Source organism: Lactuca sativa, chromosome 1 (genome assembly GCF_002870075.4).
Source record: "Lactuca sativa cultivar Salinas chromosome 1, Lsat_Salinas_v11, whole genome shotgun sequence".
NCBI classification, from domain to species: domain Eukaryota; kingdom Viridiplantae; phylum Streptophyta; class Magnoliopsida; order Asterales; family Asteraceae; genus Lactuca; species Lactuca sativa.
The window spans coordinates 26,115,461-26,140,173 of NC_056623.2; the positions used below are offsets into that span (position 1 = coordinate 26,115,461).

The window sequence follows — 24,713 nt, forward strand, 5'->3', positions numbered from 1 at the left end:
GCTGCTGCGCGCAATCTATCACTGCCCCATTAGGGCTCAACCAATCCATACCAATAATCACCTTGTTCCCACGCAATGGAATGGGAACCAAGTCTACCAGGTAACACTCCTCAAACAGTCGCAGGACACAATCTCGAAACACCATCGATGCTCGCACCGATCGATCATCGGCAATCTCTACCTCTAACGGGCAATCCAACTCGCCTGAAGTCTCATGAAATCTCTTGCTAAGAGCAAGAGAAACGAACGATCGGGATGCACCCGAGTCGAACAATACCTGAACCGGGATGCCGTTCACATGGAACGATCCTAATACACATGCATACACACGGAGCACATATCAATATCATAACAATGTAAAATAAAAGATAGAAGAAAGGAATCATACCCGTCACCACATCGGGCGCGGCGCGTGCCTCCTCGGCAGTCAACTGAAATGCCCGACTCCTTACCACTGGAGCCTCTGCCTTGCCCTGACGGCCATCCGTGATCCGCAGGGTCGCTGGAGCTGGCGCCTTCACTGGCGCTGAAGCTGTCAACATGGGGCAATTGGCCTTCTTGTGGCCCCTCTGGTTGCAGTGGAAACACAGCAACTCCGATGTCTGAATAACGGTCGCAGGAGCAGTGCAATCCCTGCTGATATGCCCAAACTTGCCGCACTTGTAGCAGCCTGACGATCCCATCCTGCACGCCCCCTCGTGCGGCCTGCCGCACCTCCCGCAGCGGCTCGGTCCCGACTGGCCTCTCGGCCTCCCATCTGATCCCTTGGGCTTCTTCCCCGAAGCCCCCGATGACTGACCATTCTCAAGTTTCCGTTTCCGGATGTGCTCCAAATCTATCTCCCTCTCCCTAGCCCTGGCAATCATGGAGTCCAGGGTAGGGCAAGCCGAAAAACTAACATGCTCCCGAATGTCAGCTCGAAGCATATCATGGTAACGAGTCCTCCTCATATCCTCGTCACCTGCATACTGGGGCACCAATAAAGCCCTCTCCCGAAACTTGGCGGTGATCTCCGCCACGGTCTCTGTCGTCTGCCTCATGTCTAAGAACTCCCTGGCCAGCTGCTGAAGCTCGACTGCTGGCGCAAACTCTGCCCTGAACCTAGCCACAAAGTCCGACCAGGTCATTGCCTCGATGGCCGAGGCTCCCATCGAGTCACCCACTGACTCCCACCAATCTCGGGCCCGGTCCCGTAAACATCCTGCTGCGTACCTCACCTTCGACCCCTCGGGGCAGAAGCTGATCAACTGGGCAGACTCGATATCCGCAATCCACCGCCTGGCGACAATGGGGTCCTTCACCCCATGGAAATCCGGCGCACCACTGCTCCTGAAGTCCTTGAAGGACAGTGTGCGAGATCCTGACTGGCTAGAGGCCAAGTCGCTCCTGAATGCCCGTAGGCGATCTTCCATCATCTCCACGATCCCTTCCTTGATCGACCCAAAGATGATGGGGGTCGACTCAAGGATGCCCCTAGTGATCTCCGACGTGATGAACTCACGTAGCCTCTCCTCAATCGGCTCGGTGCCAGATCCCGAACCTGACCCCTCTCCTGACCCGCCATCTGTCGATCTCGGTCGAAGTACCACCATTCTGCAAAACATCAATAATAATCATTAGTGGTACTGCTACTTTCTGAGGGATCTCAACTACTTACAGGTTCCTTGGTCTCGTCTTGGCCTTCCTCGGCTCGGGTACGGATCCTCTGCTTTCAGTAGTACGGGCCCATACTACCTTCCACATCTATCTGTACCTTCTCCGAGGAATTCCTCGACTCCACCAACTCCCCTCTACTACTGCTACTCTCCGATATTCTCACCCTAGGCTTGCCCTAGGGAGAACTCAAGTTCAACACAACTGGTCCTCAGCTGCTGTAGGTCTCCTCATAATGCCAGTTAGCCACCACCTAAACACCACCACCTGTGATGAGGATTAGATCATCCTTCAAGTAAAAGGCCCGTCCCTACAACGGTTGGACTCAAACAAGAGCTGCGCAATAGGGCCAGTTCCAACACTTTGGGATTATTCAACCCCGATTACATGTGGTGTGACGTGTTTACCTAGTGGCTCACTCCCATTACTTAGAATCCCACCGAGCACGAAGCAAGCAGCATTCGGATAAGGAAAAACAGACTCAAGCCAAAACTGTTCTTTAAACAAGAAACGACACTTAACATAGGATGCTAAGCTCATACTATCAGGCATAACCTAAACAGGCTACCCTACTGCTGTCTACTCAATTCTAGCATGCAATATTCAATAAGTTGCAACAAATAAACAGGCACATAAGGCATCACTCCTAGATCCTTAGCCTATTCTAGCATGCAATATTCATAAAGCTGATAAACATAACATAAACTTGTATGGGTACTATGGGGAATACTTACTTGAGCTCGGCCGGTCGCGCACGTCACACACTTTACTCTTTCTCGTGACTCTTTTCCGGGTTTTAAAGAATAATTTCTTTTGGAAAAATCTTTCAATCCCTCGGTTTGAGTCCAAACACTCCCGAAGGCGTGTCCGAATCCCTCAAACCAGGGCTCTGATACCAACTTGTAACGACCCAAATTTTTTTTTTTTTTTTTGATATTACTTTAGAAAAACATTAATAATTAAAACATTGTCTAAATAAAAAGAAACATTGTTTGTTCACACCATAACACATTGCAACCATGTTCTCAAAAGCCAAACCGTACATCCCATCAAAATATCAGAGTACAATCCCAGTAAATCTCATAATTGCGGAAACCGAAGAGTGTGTGTATGACGTGCCGCTACCGCGTCGGCTCCTTCCCCTTCGATGCAGAGATACCTGAAAACAAAACTGAAAACGTAAGCACAAAGCTTAGTGAGTTTCCCCCAACGTACCGCATACCATACAAACACATAACATATATATACTGCCAGGCTATTCTGGGGTGCCTGACTACCCGGTACGGCCATTCTGGGGTGCCGACCTACCCATACGGCCATTCTGGGGTGCCGTCTTACCCGTGTCAAGCCATTCTGGGGTGCTGACTACCCATGTCAAGCCATTCTGGGGTGCTGACTACCCGTCGGTCCTAACAACCGACCACAGGGACTGGTCCCCTCATACTACCTCTATCGCATATAACATAACAAGCCAGCATGCAAACATATAATCATAAACTGTCAGACGTATCTGGGGTGTCTGACTACCCTTCGGTCCTAACAACCGAACTCGACTACTATCACATACAGCATATCATGCTAGCATATAACATGTCAGGTACTCGTGAACTTAGATGATATCACAAAGACAATCATCTATCATACAACTCCTACTGGTGGGTCGGCATTGTGGCCTTAGACCCACCGCTACTGGAAGGTAACTCACCTCGAAGTAGCTGCCGAACTGATCGGGAACTAACTGAATGCTGCTGCTCCGGGAGTCCTCCGGCTGCAATTTCCACGACATACTAAATCAAACACTGCTAACTGTCCTTTAGGTAAAATGACCATTTTACCCCTGGATTAACTATAAGCCAAAGCTGGAGTCAACTTTCAGTTGACCCGACTCGCCGAGTGGATCACCACTCGCCGAGTCCCTAGCAAACCAAAGTCCTGGGTCCCTGGTTCTACTCGTCGGGTCGGGCTATGACTCGACGAGTTCACCTTCTAACTGCCATTCAACACCTTCATCCTACTCGCCGAGTTGTATGAACAACTCGTCGAGTTCATCTTCATCCGACGAACACTTTATGCTAAGACTCGCCGAGTTGTATGAACAACTCGCCGAGTCTGTTCTTGAGCTATGAAGATTGCCTTGGACTCGCCGAGTCAGGGCATTGACTCGCCGATTCCTAACATGGGTGAGTTCAGCTCCCAACTCACCGAGTCACCCCCTGTGACTCAAGGCTCAACTCGACACATGAAGAAGGGACCAATTCGGTGACTCGCGACCAGACTCGCCGAGTCACCTATGCGACTCGCCGAGTCGCCTCCATGCACTCCTTAAATATACCAATTTGCTCGGTTCCAGACCATGCCATTCATAGATCTGAACTTCTAGGACACGAATCACACGTAAAGTTTCCAACTTTACGTGTGGATATTCACCAATATGGATTATAGGGCTCAAAATGACTCAAAATGGTAGATCTAGGGCTAACAAGCCTCATGAGGCCAAAAAGCTAACAGATCTGAGCTCCTGGAGCTCAATCTTACATAGATCCAAAGGCCAAACGCCTTATTACAACATATAATGAACATGCAAACTTGGGGAATTGACCAAGAAGGACCCAATTGAAGTTTTAAGCATAGAATCAAGGGGAAAACGGGTTATACCTCAGAGGAAAGGTTGAAATGACACAAGGATGGCTGATCTCCTTCTCCTCTTCTTGATCTACTCCTCTTACTCTCCAAAACCTTCAAGAACACACCAAGAATACCTCAAACTCTCAAGGAAACAAGGGAAAACGATGCAGGGGGAGTTCTGGGGGTGAATGGGGACGAGTTGGGGCGGAATGAGAGTTTAAATAGGGTGCAAACCCTTGAAACTTAGGGTTTCATCCCGCAGCGGTGACTCGCCGAGTCCAGGATATGGACTCGTCGAGTCGCCTACTTAAAACGCGTCCTGAGTCTCGTCCCTACTCGGCGAGTCGGACCCTATGACTCGCCGAGTCTAAGGCGAAATTAAGGCAATGCTCAAATAAAATTCACATACCGGAAACCAGGTGCTACAAATCTCCCCCACTTATTTTAGACTTCGTCCTCGAAGTCTGCCGCCTGATCCTGAAACAGCTCGGGGTAGTGCTCCATCATCTCGTCTACCGGCTCCCAAGTCCACTCTGAACCCTTGCGGTGCTGCCATTGCACCTTCACTAGCTCCACCCTCTTGTTCCTTAAATCCTTCGACTTCCTGTCGAGGATTGCGACTGGGCGCTCGATGTAGTTCAGGCTGTCATCAACCTGAATATCCTCCAAAGGTACTACTGCAGAATCGTCCACTAGGCACTTCCGCAACTGCGAAACATGGAAAGTGCTGTGGATCTGGCTAAGCTCGGCTGGCAGATCCAGCCTATATGCTACCCTGCCCACCCGGGCTAAGACCCTGAACGGTCCGATGAATCGTGGGCCCAACTTGCCCCGCTTCCTGAATCGGATGACGCCTTTCCACGGCGACACCTTCAGGAGGACCATATCCCCGACCTGGAACTCTAAATCGGATCGACGCTTGTCGGCATAACTTTTCTGTCGACTCTGAGCAGTCTGAAGCCTGCTCCGGACCTGCTGTATCCTCTCAGTCGTCTTGAGCACCACTTCGGTGCTTCCCATAACTCTCTGGCCAACCTCACCCCAGCATATCGGGGTCCTACACCTCCGTCCGTACAACATCTCGAAGGGAGGGCGGTCGATACTCGCGTGATAGCTGTTGTTGTAGGAGAACTCGGCCAAAGGAAGGTAGGTATCCCAGCTACCACCGAAATCCAGAACACACGCCCGCAACATGTCCTCCAAAGTCTGGATGGTCCGCTCACTCTGTCCATCTGTCTGCGGGTGAAAGGCGGTGCTGAAATGCAGACGAGTGCCCAACTCGTCGTGGAATCTCTTCCAAAACCTGGAAGTAAAACGCACATCCCTGTCCGAGATCACCGATACTGGCACCCTATGCCGTGCCACAATCTCCCTGATATAGATGTCGGCCAATTTCTCGGCCGATATGCTCTCCGGAATCGGAATAAAGTGAGCACTCTTGGTCAATCTATCCACGATGACCCAAATCGAATCCACTCCACGCGCGGTCCTGGGAAGCTTCGTGATAAAATCCATCGTGATATCTTCCCACTTCCACAGTGGAATGTCCAACGGCTGCATCTTGCCATGCGGCCTCTGATGTTTGGCCTTGACCTTCCTGCAGGTCAAGCACCGCTCGACGTACCATGCCACATCCCGCTTCATGCAGGGCCACCAATAGTCTAGACGAAGATCCCTATACATCTTCGTCGCCCCGGGATGAATAGAGAATCGGGACTTGTGCGCCTCCTCCATCAAAATCTGGCGCACGCCCCCATGATACGGCACCCACACCCTACGGTGTAGTGTCAATAACCCTCGGCTATCATAATCGAAGGAGGAAACCTGACCTACTACGCGCTCGTTCTTCCGATGCTCCTCCTTGATAGCCTCCTGTTGAGCTTCCCGAATCTGCTCCAACAGGGAAGTCACCACAGTCATCCTCAAACAGGCGTCCCTGATCGGCGCCGTCTTGCGGCTAAGCGCATCGGCCACCACATTGGCCTTTCCCGGGTGGTAAAGGATCTCGCAATCATAATCCTTCACCACATCCAACCACCGACGCTGCCTCATGTTCAGATTCGGCTGGTCCATGAGGTACCTCAAGCTCTTGTGGTCCGTGTAGATGGTACACCGAACCCCATAGAGGTAATGTCGCCAAATCTTGAGGGCAAATACCACCGCCCCCAACTCCAAATCGTGCGTCGGGTAGTTCGCCTCGTGAGGCTTGAGCTGCCTCGAAGCGTAAGCAATGACATGCCCCCTTTGCATCAGCACCGCGCCCAACCCAGAAATGGACGCATCGCAATAAACCACGAAATCCTCTACGCCCTCCGGCAGGGCTAAGATCGGCGCCTCACACAATCTCTGTCTCAGCGTCTCAAACGCAGCCTGCTGCTCGGGTCCCCACCGAAAGACCACGGCTTTCTTCGTCAGCCGCGTCAGGGGCACGGCTATCTTGGAGAAATCCTGGATAAATCTCCGATAGTAGCCTGCCAATCCTAGGAAGCTCCGAATCTCAGATGGGGACTTCGGAACCTCCCATCTCATCACGGCCTCAACCTTGGCCGGATCGACCAGAATCCCGTTCTGGTTGACGAGGTGCCCCAGAAATTGCACCTCGCGCAACCAAAACTCACACTTGGAGAACTTGGCATACAAGCTCTCCCTCCTCAGGGTCTCTAACACCTCTCTCAAATGCTCCTCATGTTCCTCCCGGGTCTTGGAATAAACCAAGATATCATCGATAAAGACTATCACAGACCGGTCCAGCATCGGTCTGCATACACGGTTCATGAGGTCCATGAACGCGGCAGGAGCATTGGTGAGCCCAAACGGCATCACCACAAACTCGTAATGGCCATAGCGCGTCCGAAACGCGGTCTTCTGCATATCCTCCTCCCTGACCCTCATCTGATGATAACCCGAACGCAAATCAATCTTGGAGAACCAAGATGCACCCTGAAGCTGGTCAAAGAGGTCATCAATCCTCGGGAGCGGGTAACGGTTCTTCACCGTTACCTTGTTCAGCTCCCGATAATCTATACACATCCGATGCGACCCATCTTTCTTCTTCACAAACAGAATCGGGGCTCCCCAGGGCGAACTGCTCGGCCGAATAAATCCCTTGTCCAGTAGCTCCTGCAGCTGCGTAGACAACTCCTGCATCTCGGGAGGAGCCAACCGATACGGTGCTTTAGCTATCGGAGCCGCACCGGGAACGAGGTCAATCCTGAACTCCACCTGTCGCTCCGGAGGTATCCCAGGTAGTTCCTCCGGAAAAACATCAGCAAAATCTCGAACCACTGGGACCTCGCTCACGGTTGCCTTACCCGCCTCCCGGGTGTCCATCACGTACGCGACATAACCCGCGCATCCCTGCTGAAGGTAGCGCCTAGCCCTCGCTGCTGAACATACAGTGGGTCCACACTGCGGCCGCTCTCCATGAATCACTAACTCTCCCCCGCTTGGGGCCTTGACTCGCACTAGCTGCTGCGCGCAATCTATCACTGCCCCATTAGGGCTCAACCAATCCATACCAATAATCACCTTGTTCCCACGCAATGGAATGGGAACCAAGTCTACCAGGTAACACTCCTCAAACAGTCGCAGGACACAATCTCGAAACACCATCGATGCTCGCACCGATCGATCATCGGCAATCTCTACCTCTAACGGGCAATCCAACTCGCCTGAAGTCTCATGAAATCTCTTGCTAAGAGCAAGAGAAACGAACGATCGGGATGCACCCGAGTCGAACAATACCTGAACCGGGATGCCGTTCACATGGAACGATCCTAATACACATGCATACACACGGAGCACATATCAATATCATAACAATGTAAAATAAAAGATAGAAGAAAGGAATCATACCCGTCACCACATCGGGCGCGGCGCGTGCCTCCTCGGCAGTCAACTGAAATGCCCGACTCCTTACCACTGGAGCCTCTGCCTTGCCCTGACGGCCATCCGTGATCCGCAGGGTCGCTGGAGCTGGCGCCTTCACTGGCGCTGAAGCTGTCAACATGGGGCAATTGGCCTTCTTGTGGCCCCTCTGGTTGCAGTGGAAACACAGCAACTCCGATGTCTGAATAACGGTCGCAGGAGCAGTGCAATCCCTGCTGATATGCCCAAACTTGCCGCACTTGTAGCAGCCTGACGATCCCATCCTGCACGCCCCCTCGTGCGGCCTGCCGCACCTCCCGCAGCGGCTCGGTCCCGACTGGCCTCTCGGCCTCCCATCTGATCCCTTGGGCTTCTTCCCCGAAGCCCCCGATGACTGACCATTCTCAAGTTTCCGTTTCCGGATGTGCTCCAAATCTATCTCCCTCTCCCTAGCCCTGGCAATCATGGAGTCCAGGGTAGGGCAAGCCGAAAAACTAACATGCTCCCGAATGTCAGCTCGAAGCATATCATGGTAACGAGTCCTCCTCATATCCTCGTCACCTGCATACTGGGGCACCAATAAAGCCCTCTCCCGAAACTTGGCGGTGATCTCCGCCACGGTCTCTGTCGTCTGCCTCATGTCTAAGAACTCCCTGGCCAGCTGCTGAAGCTCGACTGCTGGCGCAAACTCTGCCCTGAACCTAGCCACAAAGTCCGACCAGGTCATTGCCTCGATGGCCGAGGCTCCCATCGAGTCACCCACTGACTCCCACCAATCTCGGGCCCGGTCCCGTAAACATCCTGCTGCGTACCTCACCTTCGACCCCTCGGGGCAGAAGCTGATCAACTGGGCAGACTCGATATCCGCAATCCACCGCCTGGCGACAATGGGGTCCTTCACCCCATGGAAATCCGGCGCACCACTGCTCCTGAAGTCCTTGAAGGACAGTGTGCGAGATCCTGACTGGCTAGAGGCCAAGTCGCTCCTGAATGCCCGTAGGCGATCTTCCATCATCTCCACGATCCCTTCCTTGATCGACCCAAAGATGATGGGGGTCGACTCAAGGATGCCCCTAGTGATCTCCGACGTGATGAACTCACGTAGCCTCTCCTCAATCGGCTCGGTGCCAGATCCCGAACCTGACCCCTCTCCTGACCCGCCATCTGTCGATCTCGGTCGAAGTACCACCATTCTGCAAAACATCAATAATAATCATTAGTGGTACTGCTACTTTCTGAGGGATCTCAACTACTTACAGGTTCCTTGGTCTCGTCTTGGCCTTCCTCGGCTCGGGTACGGATCCTCTGCTTTCAGTAGTACGGGCCCATACTACCTTCCACATCTATCTGTACCTTCTCCGAGGAATTCCTCGACTCCACCAACTCCCCTCTACTACTGCTACTCTCCGATATTCTCACCCTAGGCTTGCCCTAGGGAGAACTCAAGTTCAACACAACTGGTCCTCAGCTGCTGTAGGTCTCCTCATAATGCCAGTTAGCCACCACCTAAACACCACCACCTGTGATGAGGATTAGATCATCCTTCAAGTAAAAGGCCCGTCCCTACAACGGTTGGACTCAAACAAGAGCTGCGCAATAGGGCCAGTTCCAACACTTTGGGATTATTCAACCCCGATTACATGTGGTGTGACGTGTTTACCTAGTGGCTCACTCCCATTACTTAGAATCCCACCGAGCACGAAGCAAGCAGCATTCGGATAAGGAAAAACAGACTCAAGCCAAAACTGTTCTTTAAACAAGAAACGACACTTAACATAGGATGCTAAGCTCATACTATCAGGCATAACCTAAACAGGCTACCCTACTGCTGTCTACTCAATTCTAGCATGCAATATTCAATAAGTTGCAACAAATAAACAGGCACATAAGGCATCACTCCTAGATCCTTAGCCTATTCTAGCATGCAATATTCATAAAGCTGATAAACATAACATAAACTTGTATGGGTACTATGGGGAATACTTACTTGAGCTCGGCCGGTCGCGCACGTCACACACTTTACTCTTTCTCGTGACTCTTTTCCGGGTTTTAAAGAATAATTTCTTTTGGAAAAATCTTTCAATCCCTCGGTTTGAGTCCAAACACTCCCGAAGGCGTGTCCGAATCCCTCAAACCAGGGCTCTGATACCAACTTGTAACGACCCAAAATTTTTTTTTTTTTTTTTTTGATATTACTTTAGAAAAACATTAATAATTAAAACATTGTCTAAATAAAAAGAAACATTGTTTGTTCACACCATAACACATTGCAACCATGTTCTCAAAAGCCAAACCGTACATCCCATCAAAATATCAGAGTACAATCCCAGTAAATCTCATAATTGCGGAAACCGAAGAGTGTGTGTATGACGTGCCGCTACCGCGTCGGCTCCTTCCCCTTCGATGCAGAGATACCTGAAAACAAAACTGAAAACGTAAGCACAAAGCTTAGTGAGTTTCCCCCAACGTACCGCATACCATACAAACACATAACATATATATACTGCCAGGCTATTCTGGGGTGCCTGACTACCCGGTACGGCCATTCTGGGGTGCCGACCTACCCATACGGCCATTCTGGGGTGCCGTCTTACCCGTGTCAAGCCATTCTGGGGTGCTGACTACCCATGTCAAGCCATTCTGGGGTGCTGACTACCCGTCGGTCCTAACAACCGACCACAGGGACTGGTCCCCTCATACTACCTCTATCGCATATAACATAACAAGCCAGCATGCAAACATATAATCATAAACTGTCAGACGTATCTGGGGTGTCTGACTACCCTTCGGTCCTAACAACCGAACTCGACTACTATCACATACAGCATATCATGCTAGCATATAGCATGTCAGGTACTCGTGAACTTAGATGATATCACAAAGACAATCATCTATCATACAACTCCTACTGGTGGGTCGGCATTGTGGCCTTAGACCCACCGCTACTGGAAGGTAACTCACCTCGAAGTAGCTGCCGAACTGATCGGGAACTAACTGAATGCTGCTGCTCCGGGAGTCCTCCGGCTGCAATTTCCACGACATACTAAATCAAACACTGCTAACTGTCCTTTAGGTAAAATGACCATTTTACCCCTGGATTAACTATAAGCCAAAGCTGGAGTCAACTTTCAGTTGACCCGACTCGCCGAGTGGATCACCACTCGCCGAGTCCCTAGCAAACCAAAGTCCTGGGTCCCTGGTTCTACTCGTCGGGTCGGGCTATGACTCGACGAGTTCACCTTCTAACTGCCATTCAACACCTTCATCCTACTCGCCGAGTTGTATGAACAACTCGTCGAGTTCATCTTCATCCGACGAACACTTTATGCTAAGACTCGCCGAGTTGTATGAACAACTCGCCGAGTCTGTTCTTGAGCTATGAAGATTGCCTTGGACTCGCCGAGTCAGGGCATTGACTCGCCGAGTCCTAACATGGGTGAGTTCAGCTCCCAACTCACCGAGTCACCCCCTGTGACTCAAGGCTCAACTCGACACATGAAGAAGGGACCAATTCGGTGACTCGCGACCAGACTCGCCGAGTCACCTATGCGACTCGCCGAGTCGCCTCCATGCACTCCTTAAATATACCAATTTGCTCGGTTCCAGACCATGCCATTCATAGATCTGAACTTCTAGGACACGAATCACACGTAAAGTTTCCAACTTTACGTGTGGATATTCACCAATATGGATTATAGGGCTCAAAATGACTCAAAATGGTAGATCTAGGGCTAACAAGCCTCATGAGGCCAAAAAGCTAACGGATCTGAGCTCCTGGAGCTCAATCTTACATAGATCCAAAGGCCAAACGCCTTATTACAACATATAATGAACATGCAAACTTGGGGAATTGACCAAGAAGGACCCAATTGAAGTTTTAAGCATAGAATCAAGGGGAAAACGGGTTATACCTCAGAGGAAAGGTTGAAATGACACAAGGATGGCTGATCTCCTTCTCCTCTTCTTGATCTACTCCTCTTACTCTCCAAAACCTTCAAGAACACACCAAGAATACCTCAAACTCTCAAGGAAACAAGGGAAAACGATGCAGGGGGAGTTCTGGGGGTGAATGGGGACGAGTTGGGGCGGAATGAGAGTTTAAATAGGGTGCAAACCCTTGAAACTTAGGGTTTCATCCCGCAGCGGTGACTCGCCGAGTCCAGGATATGGACTCGTCGAGTCGCCTACTTAAAACGCGTCCTGAGTCTCGTCCCTACTTGGCGAGTCGGACCCTATGACTCGCCGAGTCTAAGGCTAAATTAAGGCAATGCTCAAATAAAATTCACATACCGGAAACCAGGTGCTACATTAAGGATGACCTAAGCCTACCCTGGCTGCTCATAGATGGCTCCTGCGCTCCGCGCCTCCGCTCATGACCAAAACAACTACATGGTCATGAAAACTATAGGAAAATGATGTATTCGTAATTATCCAAATGAGCACAACGTTTGAAAAATTGCATTTCAGATTTTATCTATTTGTTTCTCACAACTTACAAGCTTTATGTCATGTCAGAAATACAATTATGACACAAATATATCTTTTTGTATTCAAATTCCGAATTTTAGATTTCAAGCTATAAAAAGCAAATTTCCAAATTTCAACAACATATCTAAATCCAAAGAATAAATCCAAAATCTCAAGATAAATATAAGGAATATGACTTATTAAGGTAATTAACTTTTCGGTATGTTCACATCTGGGTAACTATCTTTTTTTTGTATACATATAAATAACAAACTTGTTGGAAGTGTTCACATATGACCATTATGACCTGCTATAGCAGGTTAAATCCTAGATGTGAACGCTTTCAATAAGTTCATTACCTAGATGTGTACAAAAAAAATAGTTATCCAAATATGAACAAAACGAAAAGTAAAAATTAAATTACACGAATGGTCCTTGTGGTTTGGGAGATTTTGTGTTTTTTTGTCCCTAACTTATTTTTTTTTAACTTGGATGGTCCCTATTGTTTACTTTTTTGCACGTTTGGTCTCTGTCTTTCGTAAAAATACTATTGTGCCCTTATTAATTTATTTTTTAATTAATTTTCTTATTTATGTATTTATTTTTTACATATTTAAAATTTTAATAGACCCCACATATTTGTATCTCTCCTCGGATGATCCCTACTGTTTATTTTTTAATTAATTTATTTTTTTTAACTCGGATGGTCTCTACTGTTTAATTTTGTTACGATCTTGGTCTCTGTCTTACCTAAAAAGACTATTGTGCCCTTATTAATTAATTTTGTTGTTTATATACTTATGTTTTCTATATTTAAGTAAATTTAATAGACCCCACATATCTGTATCTCCTCACCATCCCATCTTTCTTCCTTTTCAACTTCTATTTATTTTCCATCTTTAGTGATATTAACGTCTTCATCATCCATTCTTTTTTCGGTCATTTAACTCCGTCGAATCAACACCACAACCTACTAAAGATGAAGAAACAGTAGGTTATGGTGCTGCTTCACCAGAGTTGAAGTACCAAAAAACGAAGGATGGTGAAGACGTCGATATTACTAAAGATGGAAAAGAAATAGAAGTTGGGGACGATGAGAGATGGGATGGTGACCGGTAAGACTCAATTTAAAGTTCTCAAATCTGGTTTCAAGTTTACGGTGAGGAAATACACATATGTGGGGTATATAAATACATAAATAAGAAAATTAATTAAAAAATAAATTAATAAGGGCGAAATAGTCTTTCTAGGTAAGACAGGGACCAAAATCGTAACAAAATATACAGTACGAACCATCCGAGTTAAAAAATAAATTAATTAAAAAATAAACAGTAGGGTTCATCCGAGGAGAGATACAAATATGTGGGGTCTATTAATTTTTTTAAATATGTAAAAAATAAATACATAAATAAGAAAATTAATTAAAAATTAAATTAATAAGGGCATAATAGTCTTTTTAAGAAAGATAGTGACCAAACGCGCAACAAAAATAAACAATATGGACCATCCAAGTTAAAAAGAAAAAAGTTAGGGACCAAACACACAAATTCTCCCAAACCACAGGGACCATTCGTGTAATTTAATTTTTACTTTTCGTTTTGTTCATATTTGGGTAACTATTTTTTTTGTACACATCTAGGTAACGAACTTGTTGAAAGCGTTCACATCTAGGATTTAACCTGCTATAGCAGGTCATAATGGTCATATGTGAACACTTCCAACAAGTTTGTTACCTAGATGTGTACAAAAAAAGATAGTTACCCAAATATGAACATTCCGAAAAGTTAATTACCTTAACAAGTCATATTCCCATAAATATATCATTTCTTTCTCTAATAACAAAAACTTAAAAACATGCCAAAACGAAATAGTATATTTTTTTTATCAAATAAAAAAATTAAAAAAAATGTCAAAAACAAGAGAAATTAAATATCTTCTTATATTTTACTTCGACCAATTTAAATGATAACATGTATTATATTAGTATCCTAAAATATTATTAAATTTTATTAAATGAGTATTAAATATCAGACGTGTTGCCAATTTATTGAGTAGGATGATAAGTAACGTACAAAAAAAAATAGAAGAATATTTAATTGCCCAAAAACAAAGTAGTATAGAATATTACAATTGGCTCAATTTTATGATTATCAATTTTTTATTTTTGACTTACATTCAAATATCCCCTTTTTGACATGTTGGAACATTTATTCGCCAAGCCGACGACGGTGAAGTATGAAAGTGTTGGTGACAGGTGCTTCAGGTTACTTAGGTGGAAGACTCTGCCATGCGCTCCTCCGTCATGGCCACTCCGTTCGGGCGTTCGTCCGTCGCACCAGTGATCTCTCCTCCCTTCCTACTCTTTCCGACGGCGTACCTCTAGAACTTGCCTATGGTGACGTTACGGACTATTCGTCACTTCTCGCAGCTTGCTCCGGCTGCCAGGTGGTTTTCCACGCCGCTGCTCTAGTGGAACCATGGCTTCCAGATCCTTCCAAATTTGTCTCTGTAAGTTCAATAGACTTGATTCTGAAATTAAATTTGATCAGAAAAATAAAAAAATTTGGATTGTTTTGATTTAGTCTGATTACAATGACTAGGTCAATGTTGGAGGGTTGAAGAACGTAATTCGCACGTATAAGGAAACGGATGTGATAGAGAAGATCATTTATACCTCATCATTTTTCGCGCTAGGGTCAACCGACGGATATACTGCCGATGAAAGTCAAGTAACTACTTCTGCTAATTTCGTTTTATAATCATATCCTGTGAATTGTTCTGCGATTAAGTGAGAATTTTCCGCTGTGAATTCAACCTATCACTTTACAATTGACAATCGGCGTTTCTAGTTTTCTAATTTGTTCAATTTTCTGTTGTAATATCTTTCTATAACTTAATGTCTGTCTGCTTTACTTTAATTGTCCTTCCTATCCTTTGATTTGTGGACAAACGAAGAGTTAAAAAGGGGAAAACGATCAAAAAGGTGCAAATTTGTTCGTTTTTTAACCAATTATGCTTATGGAACTTAAATTTAAAGCTTTTTGAAGCTGATGGAGCTTTTCTCTGATCAATATCTTTAATTGCTATTAGCACAATACCATTAATACACATCCACTTTCAAAACACAAGACTTTCATTTTACCAAATATAACTCAAATCCATAATCAGTGATGCATGAAGAATATATGATCTGGTACTTGTTTTAGTGGTAATTAGTTCATGGCTAAAGTAACATAACATAACCTTACTTGAGTTGAATCCATTCTTTATAGATGCATTCAGCCAAGTTATTCTGTACTGAATACGAGAAATCAAAGGCTGTAGCTGATAAGATTGCTCTAGAAGCTGCAAATGAAGGGGTACCTATTGTGGCTGTTTATCCTGGAGTTATATATGGACCTGGTAAAGTCACTGCTGGGAATGTGGTGGCCCGATTGGTAATTTCATAACATGATAATTTTACTAATTTTATAGGCTAGTTACTATAATAATTCTATAACAGTAGTTTCTGTTTGTTGTTATGATTAACAGATTGTAGAACGATTTAATGGACGATTACCTGGGTATATAGGTCATGGAAGTGATAAGTTCTCTTTTAGTCATGTAGATGATGTGGTAGATGGCCATATTTTGGCTTTAGACAAAGGCAAACCAGGTGAAAGATACCTTCTTACAGGAGAAAATGCATCATTCATGCATGTTTTTGATATTGCTGCAACTATAACCAACACAAAAAGACCTTTTTTCAACATTCCATTGTTCCTCATCAATCTTTATGGTTGGGTATCCGTGGTGTTCTGTAAAATCACCGGAAAACTTCCACTCATCAGCCCCCCGGTATTTACATTTCCGTTTACATTATTTACAAATTTGTTACACACTATTTTCTATGACGAGGATGAGATGGGTATTTATGTCTTTTCCATAGACGAGTGACTGAGAACAAGTCTCTGGTCCCATCTTTTGGATGGGATGGAAAAATGCAACTTTTGTCTGATTGACATTGGTCTTAAGTCAAATCAAATGCAATACAGCTTGTCATGTCATGTCATGTTTCTTTTTTTGCTTACAATATAATGATTGTTGGTTTAATATTGAACAGACTGTGCGTGTTTTGAGTCATGAGTGGGCTTATTCGTGTGAGAAGGCGAAGAGAGAACTTGGGTACAAGCCGAGAAGTTTGAAAGAAGGTCTAGAAGAGGTTCTTCCTTGGTTGAAGGACTTAGGCGATATTAAATACTAACAAATACACGTTAACATGATCCTAAATATTACACCTTTTATTGTTTAAAAAAATGATTTTGATTTTGTGTGTTGTTATGAGCTTTACTTCTGAAGTAAAGCGTGTGAAAAGTTTAAAATTGTTGCTAATTCATCTTGGTTCAGGGAAATCCAATGATTAAGAGAACTAAGTGTTAAAACATCCATAATAGGAGAGTTTTTTTGTTGGAGTTTTTTCATTAAAAAAGCTTAAAATGAAAAAGTTTAACTTGTCTCCAAAATAACAGTTTTTTCGAATTGCTTTTTTATAGGACCCTTGTCTAATTTGTAGAATAGCTATAGGACCCATCAAATTGTTGAAAAATCTTCCAAGAGATTGTTAATTAATAAGCTGTTTGAAAAACTTTAGGTTTGGAAAAGCTTCAACAATGGTTTCTTTAAATTTCATTTCATGAGTTTTTGAACTGAACAAACTATTTAAAATGTCTCAAAAAAATCTTATTATAGATGCTCTTACTTATGGAAATTTCAATTATTAAGACAACTATAATATTGTGCACAAGAGTTAAGGCCTTTTCCAATGGGCCACTATATCACAAAAATGAAGGCCAAATTCTTTCCAACCGGACTTCAAACGCACCGACAATTTAGTGTGAGTCAATAGTGGTTGCTACATATAGCAGCGGACCACCGTCTCGAACACCAAAACCCCTTTTCAATAGTATAATTAGGGGTGTAAGTGAGACAAGCCAACTCCTGAGAAACTCAAGACCGACTTGGAAAATACTTGAAATCGACTCGACTTTAATCGAGCCGAGCTCGAGCTCGAGCTCGAGCTACTCGAATACCTTATCGAGCCGAACTCGAATACTAGAATACTCAGCTTGTAAGGCTCGCGAGCTTAGTCGAGCTTAATGTAATTTACATATACGCCATTTCTTTATAATTGTTCATTTATAGCTAATATGTCATTTCTTTATAATTATTCATTTATGACATATATGGTTGATGTTATATTTATTGATATTAGGTGATTAAGAGTGTTTTTTTTTTTTTTTTTTTTTTTTTTTTTTTTTTTTGTATTTTGGATATTTGTATGTGGAATGTTTAATATTTCTTACTCAATTTAGTGATTTTGATTTTTTAAAAAATATTAGTCGAGCCAAGCCGAGTTGAGCTCGAGACTGTCAAGTATTTCACGAGCCCGGACTCGAGCTTAAAATCAAGGCTCGAGTCGAGTTCGAACCGAGTTTCGAGCTCGAGTATTTTAGTCGAGCCGAGCTTCGAGCTTGGTAGTATTCGGCTCGACTTGGCTCGTTTACACCCCTAAGTATAATAATATTATCTACTCATCAATTAATTCCCAAACTATTATATACCTTGTATTTTATATGATTTATTTATAATAATTAATATATTTGTAATGATTTTGATATTTTCCAAAAAATCAAAAGGCCGTAAAATCTCTTTCTATAAATGCCACGACCTTAAACCTATATTATTAGTAGATATTTGTAGATTTTAATTTTAATGCAAAAATAAAGATATTATAAATGTGACAACCTTAAACCTATATTATTAGTAGATATTTGTATATTTAAATTTTAATGATTAGCTATATTACACACTAGGTGTGTGACTCGTGTATTACACGGGTTTATTAAAAGGTCCAAAAGTAAAAAGTTTGAGCAAAAAAAAAAAAAGACAATTCATGCAAGTTTTGGTAATCATAATGACCATGTTCATAATAAAATAAGTAACAACTGAGTTTGTGACTTTTGGTAAATCACATAGACCATTTATGTAATTTAATCTTAATAATCTATACTAATAAAATTAATTAATATGAATTCACAAATGGAATGTATTATCTATATTAATATAATTATACATTAATTAATATATTAATAGAAAGAAGAATTCACAAATAGAAAGTTATTATGTATATTAATTAATATACTAATAAATTAATTAATATGAGATGTCATTTAATAGGTAGAATTTGATTAAAAATGAAAAATTCTATAAAAATGACAAGTGGATATTAAATAATTTAAAAAATCTAGAAAATGACAAGTATCAAAATAAATAAGAAGAGGACATGTGGTAAAATTTTTCTTATTTATTAGGATAGATTGATAAAGTTTATTGATAATTTAAAGAATATGCTAATTTATTATTAAAATATTCGGTTGCCTGGGACCACCTAGATCATATGTTTGATGTTATAGGTTTTGGTTTCAAGTAGCATAGTTGGATCTGAGGCTGTCTAAGCTCTTCTAGATCGTCCATTTTGTCAAATGGAAATCCTACATATGAGTTTCAAATGTGTAGGGGTTTGAGACAAAGTGATCCTTTATTGAATTTATTGTTTATTATTGCTATGGAAGGGTTGCATGTGTGCATGAAGGATGCCATTCGTAATTCGCTTTTTAAAGGTGTGAGTAATGGCTATCATCAAGTGTAGCTTTCTCATTTTTTCTATGCGGATGATGTCATATTTATGGGAGAGTGAGACATTGATAATGTGTGAAGACCGATCTGTATTCTCAAAATGTTTTTCATGGCTTATGGTTTGCAAATTAATTTTCATAAGTTAGTACGTTATGGATTGGTGTGACTTCTGGTAAGTGTCATCAGACGGCTTGGGAATGCTTGGGAGTGCTTAGAGATATTTCGTCAAAAGCTTTCTCTTTGGAAAACAAGGATGTTTTCCATTGGTGGGAGACTGATGTTGGTTAAGTCTATGCTTGGAAGCCTTGGAATTTATTACTTGTCAATCTTCAAGACATTTGTTGCATTGTGTCACAAGTTAGAAAGTCTTCGTTCTAGATTCTTTTGGGATGCGGAGGACAGAGATCAGATTTGCATTGGGTTAAGTGGAATGTTATTCCTAGCTCTAGATATAATGGTAGGTTGTCGGTTGGGAGTTTGGTTGCGGTTAATCAAGCTTTGTTTTATAAGTGGAGGAGCTTTGTTTTACGTTTAATAAAGCTTATGTTGGTTCGGTTGATCAAGAGTTGTTACAAAATTGATTCTGGTTTTTCGTAGCCATCCTTAGGTAAATCGAACCCAAGTTTTTGGTCGGCTATTGTTAAAGTGGTGTGGGATTTGCATAACAATGGTTTGATTCCTTTTGATGCTATTAGAAGACAAGTTGGTAATGGTACATGCACGAGATTCTAGAAGGATGTGTGGGTTGGCGATGAGTTTTGAGTGCTCGGTTTCCCAGATTGTTTGCGTTGTCGCTAAATGGTGATGCTTATGTTAGTGATTATTGGACAAATAATAATTAGGAGATTGCTTGGAGGAAACCGATTGTTGGTGGACCTTTGGCGGTGGAGTTTCAGTAACCGATGGAGATGTTGGATTCAATGCAAATTCCGAATAGGATGGACTTATGAGAGTCAGTTTAGAGGATCATTTATTGGTGAAGGGTGTTAGATCTTGTTTAGATATTGTTTAGATCTTTTTTCTCTTCTCTCTCTGGTGGTGTTGCTACTAGGTGGAATAAGTTTATCCCAATAAAAGTTAATCTTTTTACTGGAAGACTTATTCTTAACAGTTGCCGATTAGATGTAATCTTGATACTGAGCATCTGTTCTTGAAATTTTTTCTAGCTCGAGCTCTTTAGGAGAAGTTTGCAATTTGGATTGATCAATTTGTGCCTTCGTTTGATTCGGTCGATCTTTTATTTCAGTGGATTAATGGTTATGTCGTGGCTAATTTAGAAAATTGGTCATGGAGACAATGTGTAATATCGGAATGTGATGGTTTTTGGGAAGGTGAAGTATAAAAGAGAGTTGATGTACGATTCCATTGTTACTTTTTTCTTTGGATTGTAACAAAATTAATTAATTTATAATGTTTAACTTGGTGATAGATGATAGATCATTATATAACTTAAAATTAACTGCTAGACATATTCATTTTGCATCTCTTGAAAAAGTAAATACATCCCCATTATAAAATCGTGCAGCGATTTATTTACCAGCCATTAATTAAACCTTGTCCATAAACCCGCCCACATTCCTTTTCAAATTGTTGGAATGAATTCTAACGGTCGACTCTGAGGAAACCCTAGTCAAATTTTCTTCATTACCTTCGCCGATTCTATCACCACCATAACCATCACCATCATATCTCGCTCCCTCTCTCTAACATTCAGCCAAGAAGAAGGTGAAACAGAAAAAAACATGGTGGTCTCAAAGAAAAACTATGAGGATTTGCGTAAGCAAAGGTTGGAGGAGAACAAGAAACGGATGGAAGAGCTTCATCTTCCTCAGCTCACTCAAGCTCTAAAAACCGCTCACTCCCCTACACCTTCTCCGGTTTCTTCCTACTCTCTGTCTCTCTCATTCTGTTATTTTTGTCTGAGAACCAGTTTACATCAACACACACTCTCACATTTTCAATCACAAAATCCCAGACCTATTGAGACACGTGTTTGATTCGAATTTTCCCAAGCTATAATGAAATATGTTTATGTAATTGGTTTAGCTTAGGGTTTCACGAACCAATTGTAAAAGTAACCTGTTATCTCTAGTTAACACAATGAAAGGTGTAAAATGTTGCACCGATTAAGTTTTCTTAGTTTTGAGCCAACCTGGTTTCCTTGTCTGTAACAATAGTAAGATGAAGCTTAATGAGCCCTAATTTGTGCATTGTGTCTCGATATTGGATTTTTATTGCGATCTAAACTTGGTTTTCTGTGTTTTGTGTAACAATGAAAGATGAAGCGCACAAAACCTCGTGTCATTGGAACAGAAATGGTGGAGGTCAGAAGGTCAAGTCGTGTTGCGCATCTTCCTGCCCCTGTTTACAAGGAAATCGTATGTTTCTCTTGTTTCTTCTCCCTCTTAGCTCCATTGTTTTGCATCTTCCTGCCCCTGTGTTGGGATCTTTTTGTGGTATTGCATACAAATTTGGAAAAAGATCAGGACCCAAAAAGTTATTGATCCTTTTGGACGTTTTCTTTCTGTTGTAGGTGGTTTATGAGCGAGTTGAGTTACCAAGAAGGTAAGCGTTTAGTAATTTATCCTAAAAGTTATTCCATGAATCATGATTACCCATTGAGTTTTCTCTTTTGCATAAAAATTGTGTAGTGGAAGAAGGTATAGCTATTCACGAAGGGACTTGGGGAATCGTGTGTATGCATCTGATGAAGCTAGGGACTATGCAATAAACAAAGCCGAAGAACTTGAAGCTAAACTTGAAGGTGGTCATCCTTCATTTGTTAAACCCATGCTTCAATCACATACAACTGGTGGATTTTGGCTGGTTAGTTCTTCTTATTTGTTTTTTCTTTCTTTTGTTGCATATATAAAAAAATACTCATGTGATAGTAATTAATGTGACTTATTGTTTAATAAAACAGGGTCTTCCAACTCATTTCTGCAGGAAAAGCCTACCAAGGACAGATTGCACTGTGACATTGATAGATGAAGAAGGTGAAGAGTTTCCAACTGTGTATTTGGCTCACAAAGGAGGCCTTAGTGGTGGATGGAGGGGTTTCTCCATTCATCATCAACTGGTAGATGGAGATGCACTTGTTTTCCATCGAATTCAACCTACTGTCTTTAAGGTTTGATTATTACTCATTATTATTCTATGTTGATATGTTCAATTGCCATTTTCACAAATGTATACCATTCTAGGTGTATATTATAAGGTGCAAAGATTATGATGAAGAGGGTGAAAATTTGGAGGCTTAAGTTTATGCACAGATTGAACAAATTAATTTAGGTAATTCTCAAGTCTTTCTGATTGATTTTTCAATCTAACGCTTCATTTTTGCAGTGTCGTGAAAATGGTTTTTCGAAAATTCAAAGAGAAAAAACTTTAAAGAAAATGTTTGATAAAAAGTTTATGATTTTCGCTATAATATGAAGTGGACCTATTGGAATACGAAGGTTATTTATCGAAATAGTAAAAAAAAAATGGTTATATTTTATGACAAATCAAAAGCCATAGATCATAATGACTAGATTTTATTGATTGAAGTTTATACCTATATGTCATAATTGCACATGTATTTCCATGTGTGTTGGTACATAGAGAGCCATCCTTACAGGTTGTTCATTATGTTACATAAATAACTTCAAAAAGGGTAACTTTTTTTCCCCTTAGAATATAGATTCGTTTTTTTAATAAAGTAATTCAAGAGATTGTAAATCTAAAACTAAACATGTTAGTCCACTAATCTACTTTTTATATCTCATTTTCCCATTTACTTTGTAGGATGAAATTCAGCACATTTTTGGAGATATTATTTGATCGAGTGCTGGTTGGTTTCTTTTATGTAGAGTTTAGGACTAACAAAGGTTTAATGCCTTTTAGCTAAAGATGTAATTTATGAAGTATGAAATTACAATTATGCCATACCCAGTTGTATTTCTATTTTTGTATGTTGGGGTATTCAAGTTTGGAAAGTTTGAAAAATGGTTGCAAATTGAGGGTTGAAAATATGGTGAGTGGGGTTGTATCATGTATGTGTATTAAAGAAAGAAACAGATGGATCCAGCTAATTGGGTGAAGTGAATGAACCCTGTCCAAGTCCTTGTCCACCTTGGAAAACCTACTCAATCAATTTTCACTTTCTTCCATTAACTTAAAGACAAAGGTCAAAAGAAAATGAAACCAAAAGGATCAGTTGTGTCAAAACAAAAAGGGTTTTATAACTTTTTGTAAACTAAATGGACCCCACTAAATGGAAAAGATTTTTTTTTCTCTACATTTTTAGAATATTTAAATGTTAATATTATATATATGCATAAACTTAATTTGATGCATAAACTTGGTACATATCATTGAATTATTCTAAATGAAAGTTTATATGGATTTATTTAAAAAAAAAAATTAAATATGAAATTTTAATAATTTGAGAAGTTTGAATTTATAAGAAAAAAATAAGAAAAAATTTAAATTATTAAATTAATGAGACTTTAATACGTTGAATACATTATATATATAAATTATTTCTAATAAATACCTTATATATATATTACCTTACATATTAAATGTGAAATTTTAATTTAATAAAATAAAAATTACAATAAAATGACAAGTGGAAAATAAAAAATTTAAAAAATCTAGAAAATGTCATGTGTCCAAATGAAGGAGAAGATGACATGTGGCAAAAAAAACCTTTATTTATTAAGGAGGAGTTGGGTATTTATATTTTGCCACTAACACTTAGTAAAAAATCAAAACTTTTTTTTTATTATTTTTAATTTTTATAATGTAACGTATACCAAGTAACAGGGTGGCGAAGTGAAATCTAACTCTGAATTGACGGCAATGAATGCGACACAAATCCAACAAATAAAAACGGCGAATAATTGGGCTTTCCGCCGCTGGCCCAGTCGTAAATCATAATATTCTAATAATTACTTTTACACCCTTTGCTTATTTGGCCACTTGAAGTCTTTCTCCTTATACATTTATAAATTAACAGTTTAGTCCCTCTAACCAAAACCAACTAAAACCTTACCCACAAATTATTAGATACCATACTTTGAAATATTATTCGATTAGAGATCAATGTTAACTATAAACTATCTATTGACATTTTGTGGAAGTTGGTAAAAGGATTTTTATTCGTGCAGTTAAGAAGTGGATTAAAAGAACTCTATTCATGCATCTGTTTGATGTCAATTCGCTATTAATTACAAGTTCATTTCTTTAGGTATTCATCTATGTTCAATGGACACGGTCTATTATTAAAAGAACTCTATTAATGAGTAGCATAATGCATATTGTAACCAACATATATATTACAAAATTAGGTAAGAATACATGGGGAAAAATATTTAAAATTAGCTGATGACTGAAGTCAAAGCCTATCAACTCCTCTTTATTTGATTAACTTCAAATTTTAG

General features: G+C 41.8%; 2 protein-coding genes across 2 annotated transcripts; both read left to right on the forward strand.

The window, feature by feature from the left end:
* Positions 1–14,798: 14,798 nt before the first annotated feature.
* LOC111876193 (uncharacterized) lies at positions 14,799–17,003 on the forward strand. The gene is made up of 5 exons (XM_023872725.3): positions 14,799–15,120; positions 15,213–15,341; positions 15,885–16,049; positions 16,144–16,449; positions 16,715–17,003. Exons 1-5 carry the CDS (start codon positions 14,848–14,850, stop codon positions 16,853–16,855), a joined length of 1,014 nt encoding a protein of 337 aa, XP_023728493.1. The 5' UTR covers positions 14,799–14,847; the 3' UTR covers positions 16,856–17,003.
* A 3,862-nt stretch (positions 17,004–20,865) lies between these two features.
* LOC111876192 (B3 domain-containing protein Os06g0194400) lies at positions 20,866–23,274 on the forward strand. The gene is made up of 7 exons (XM_023872724.3): positions 20,866–21,164; positions 21,567–21,665; positions 21,821–21,852; positions 21,939–22,113; positions 22,211–22,417; positions 22,491–22,578; positions 23,074–23,274. The coding sequence occupies exons 1-6, from the start codon at positions 21,030–21,032 to the stop codon at positions 22,545–22,547; spliced, it is 705 nt and encodes a 234-aa protein (XP_023728492.1). The 5' UTR covers positions 20,866–21,029; the 3' UTR covers positions 22,548–22,578; positions 23,074–23,274.
* The last annotated feature ends 1,439 nt before the right edge of the window (positions 23,275–24,713 follow it).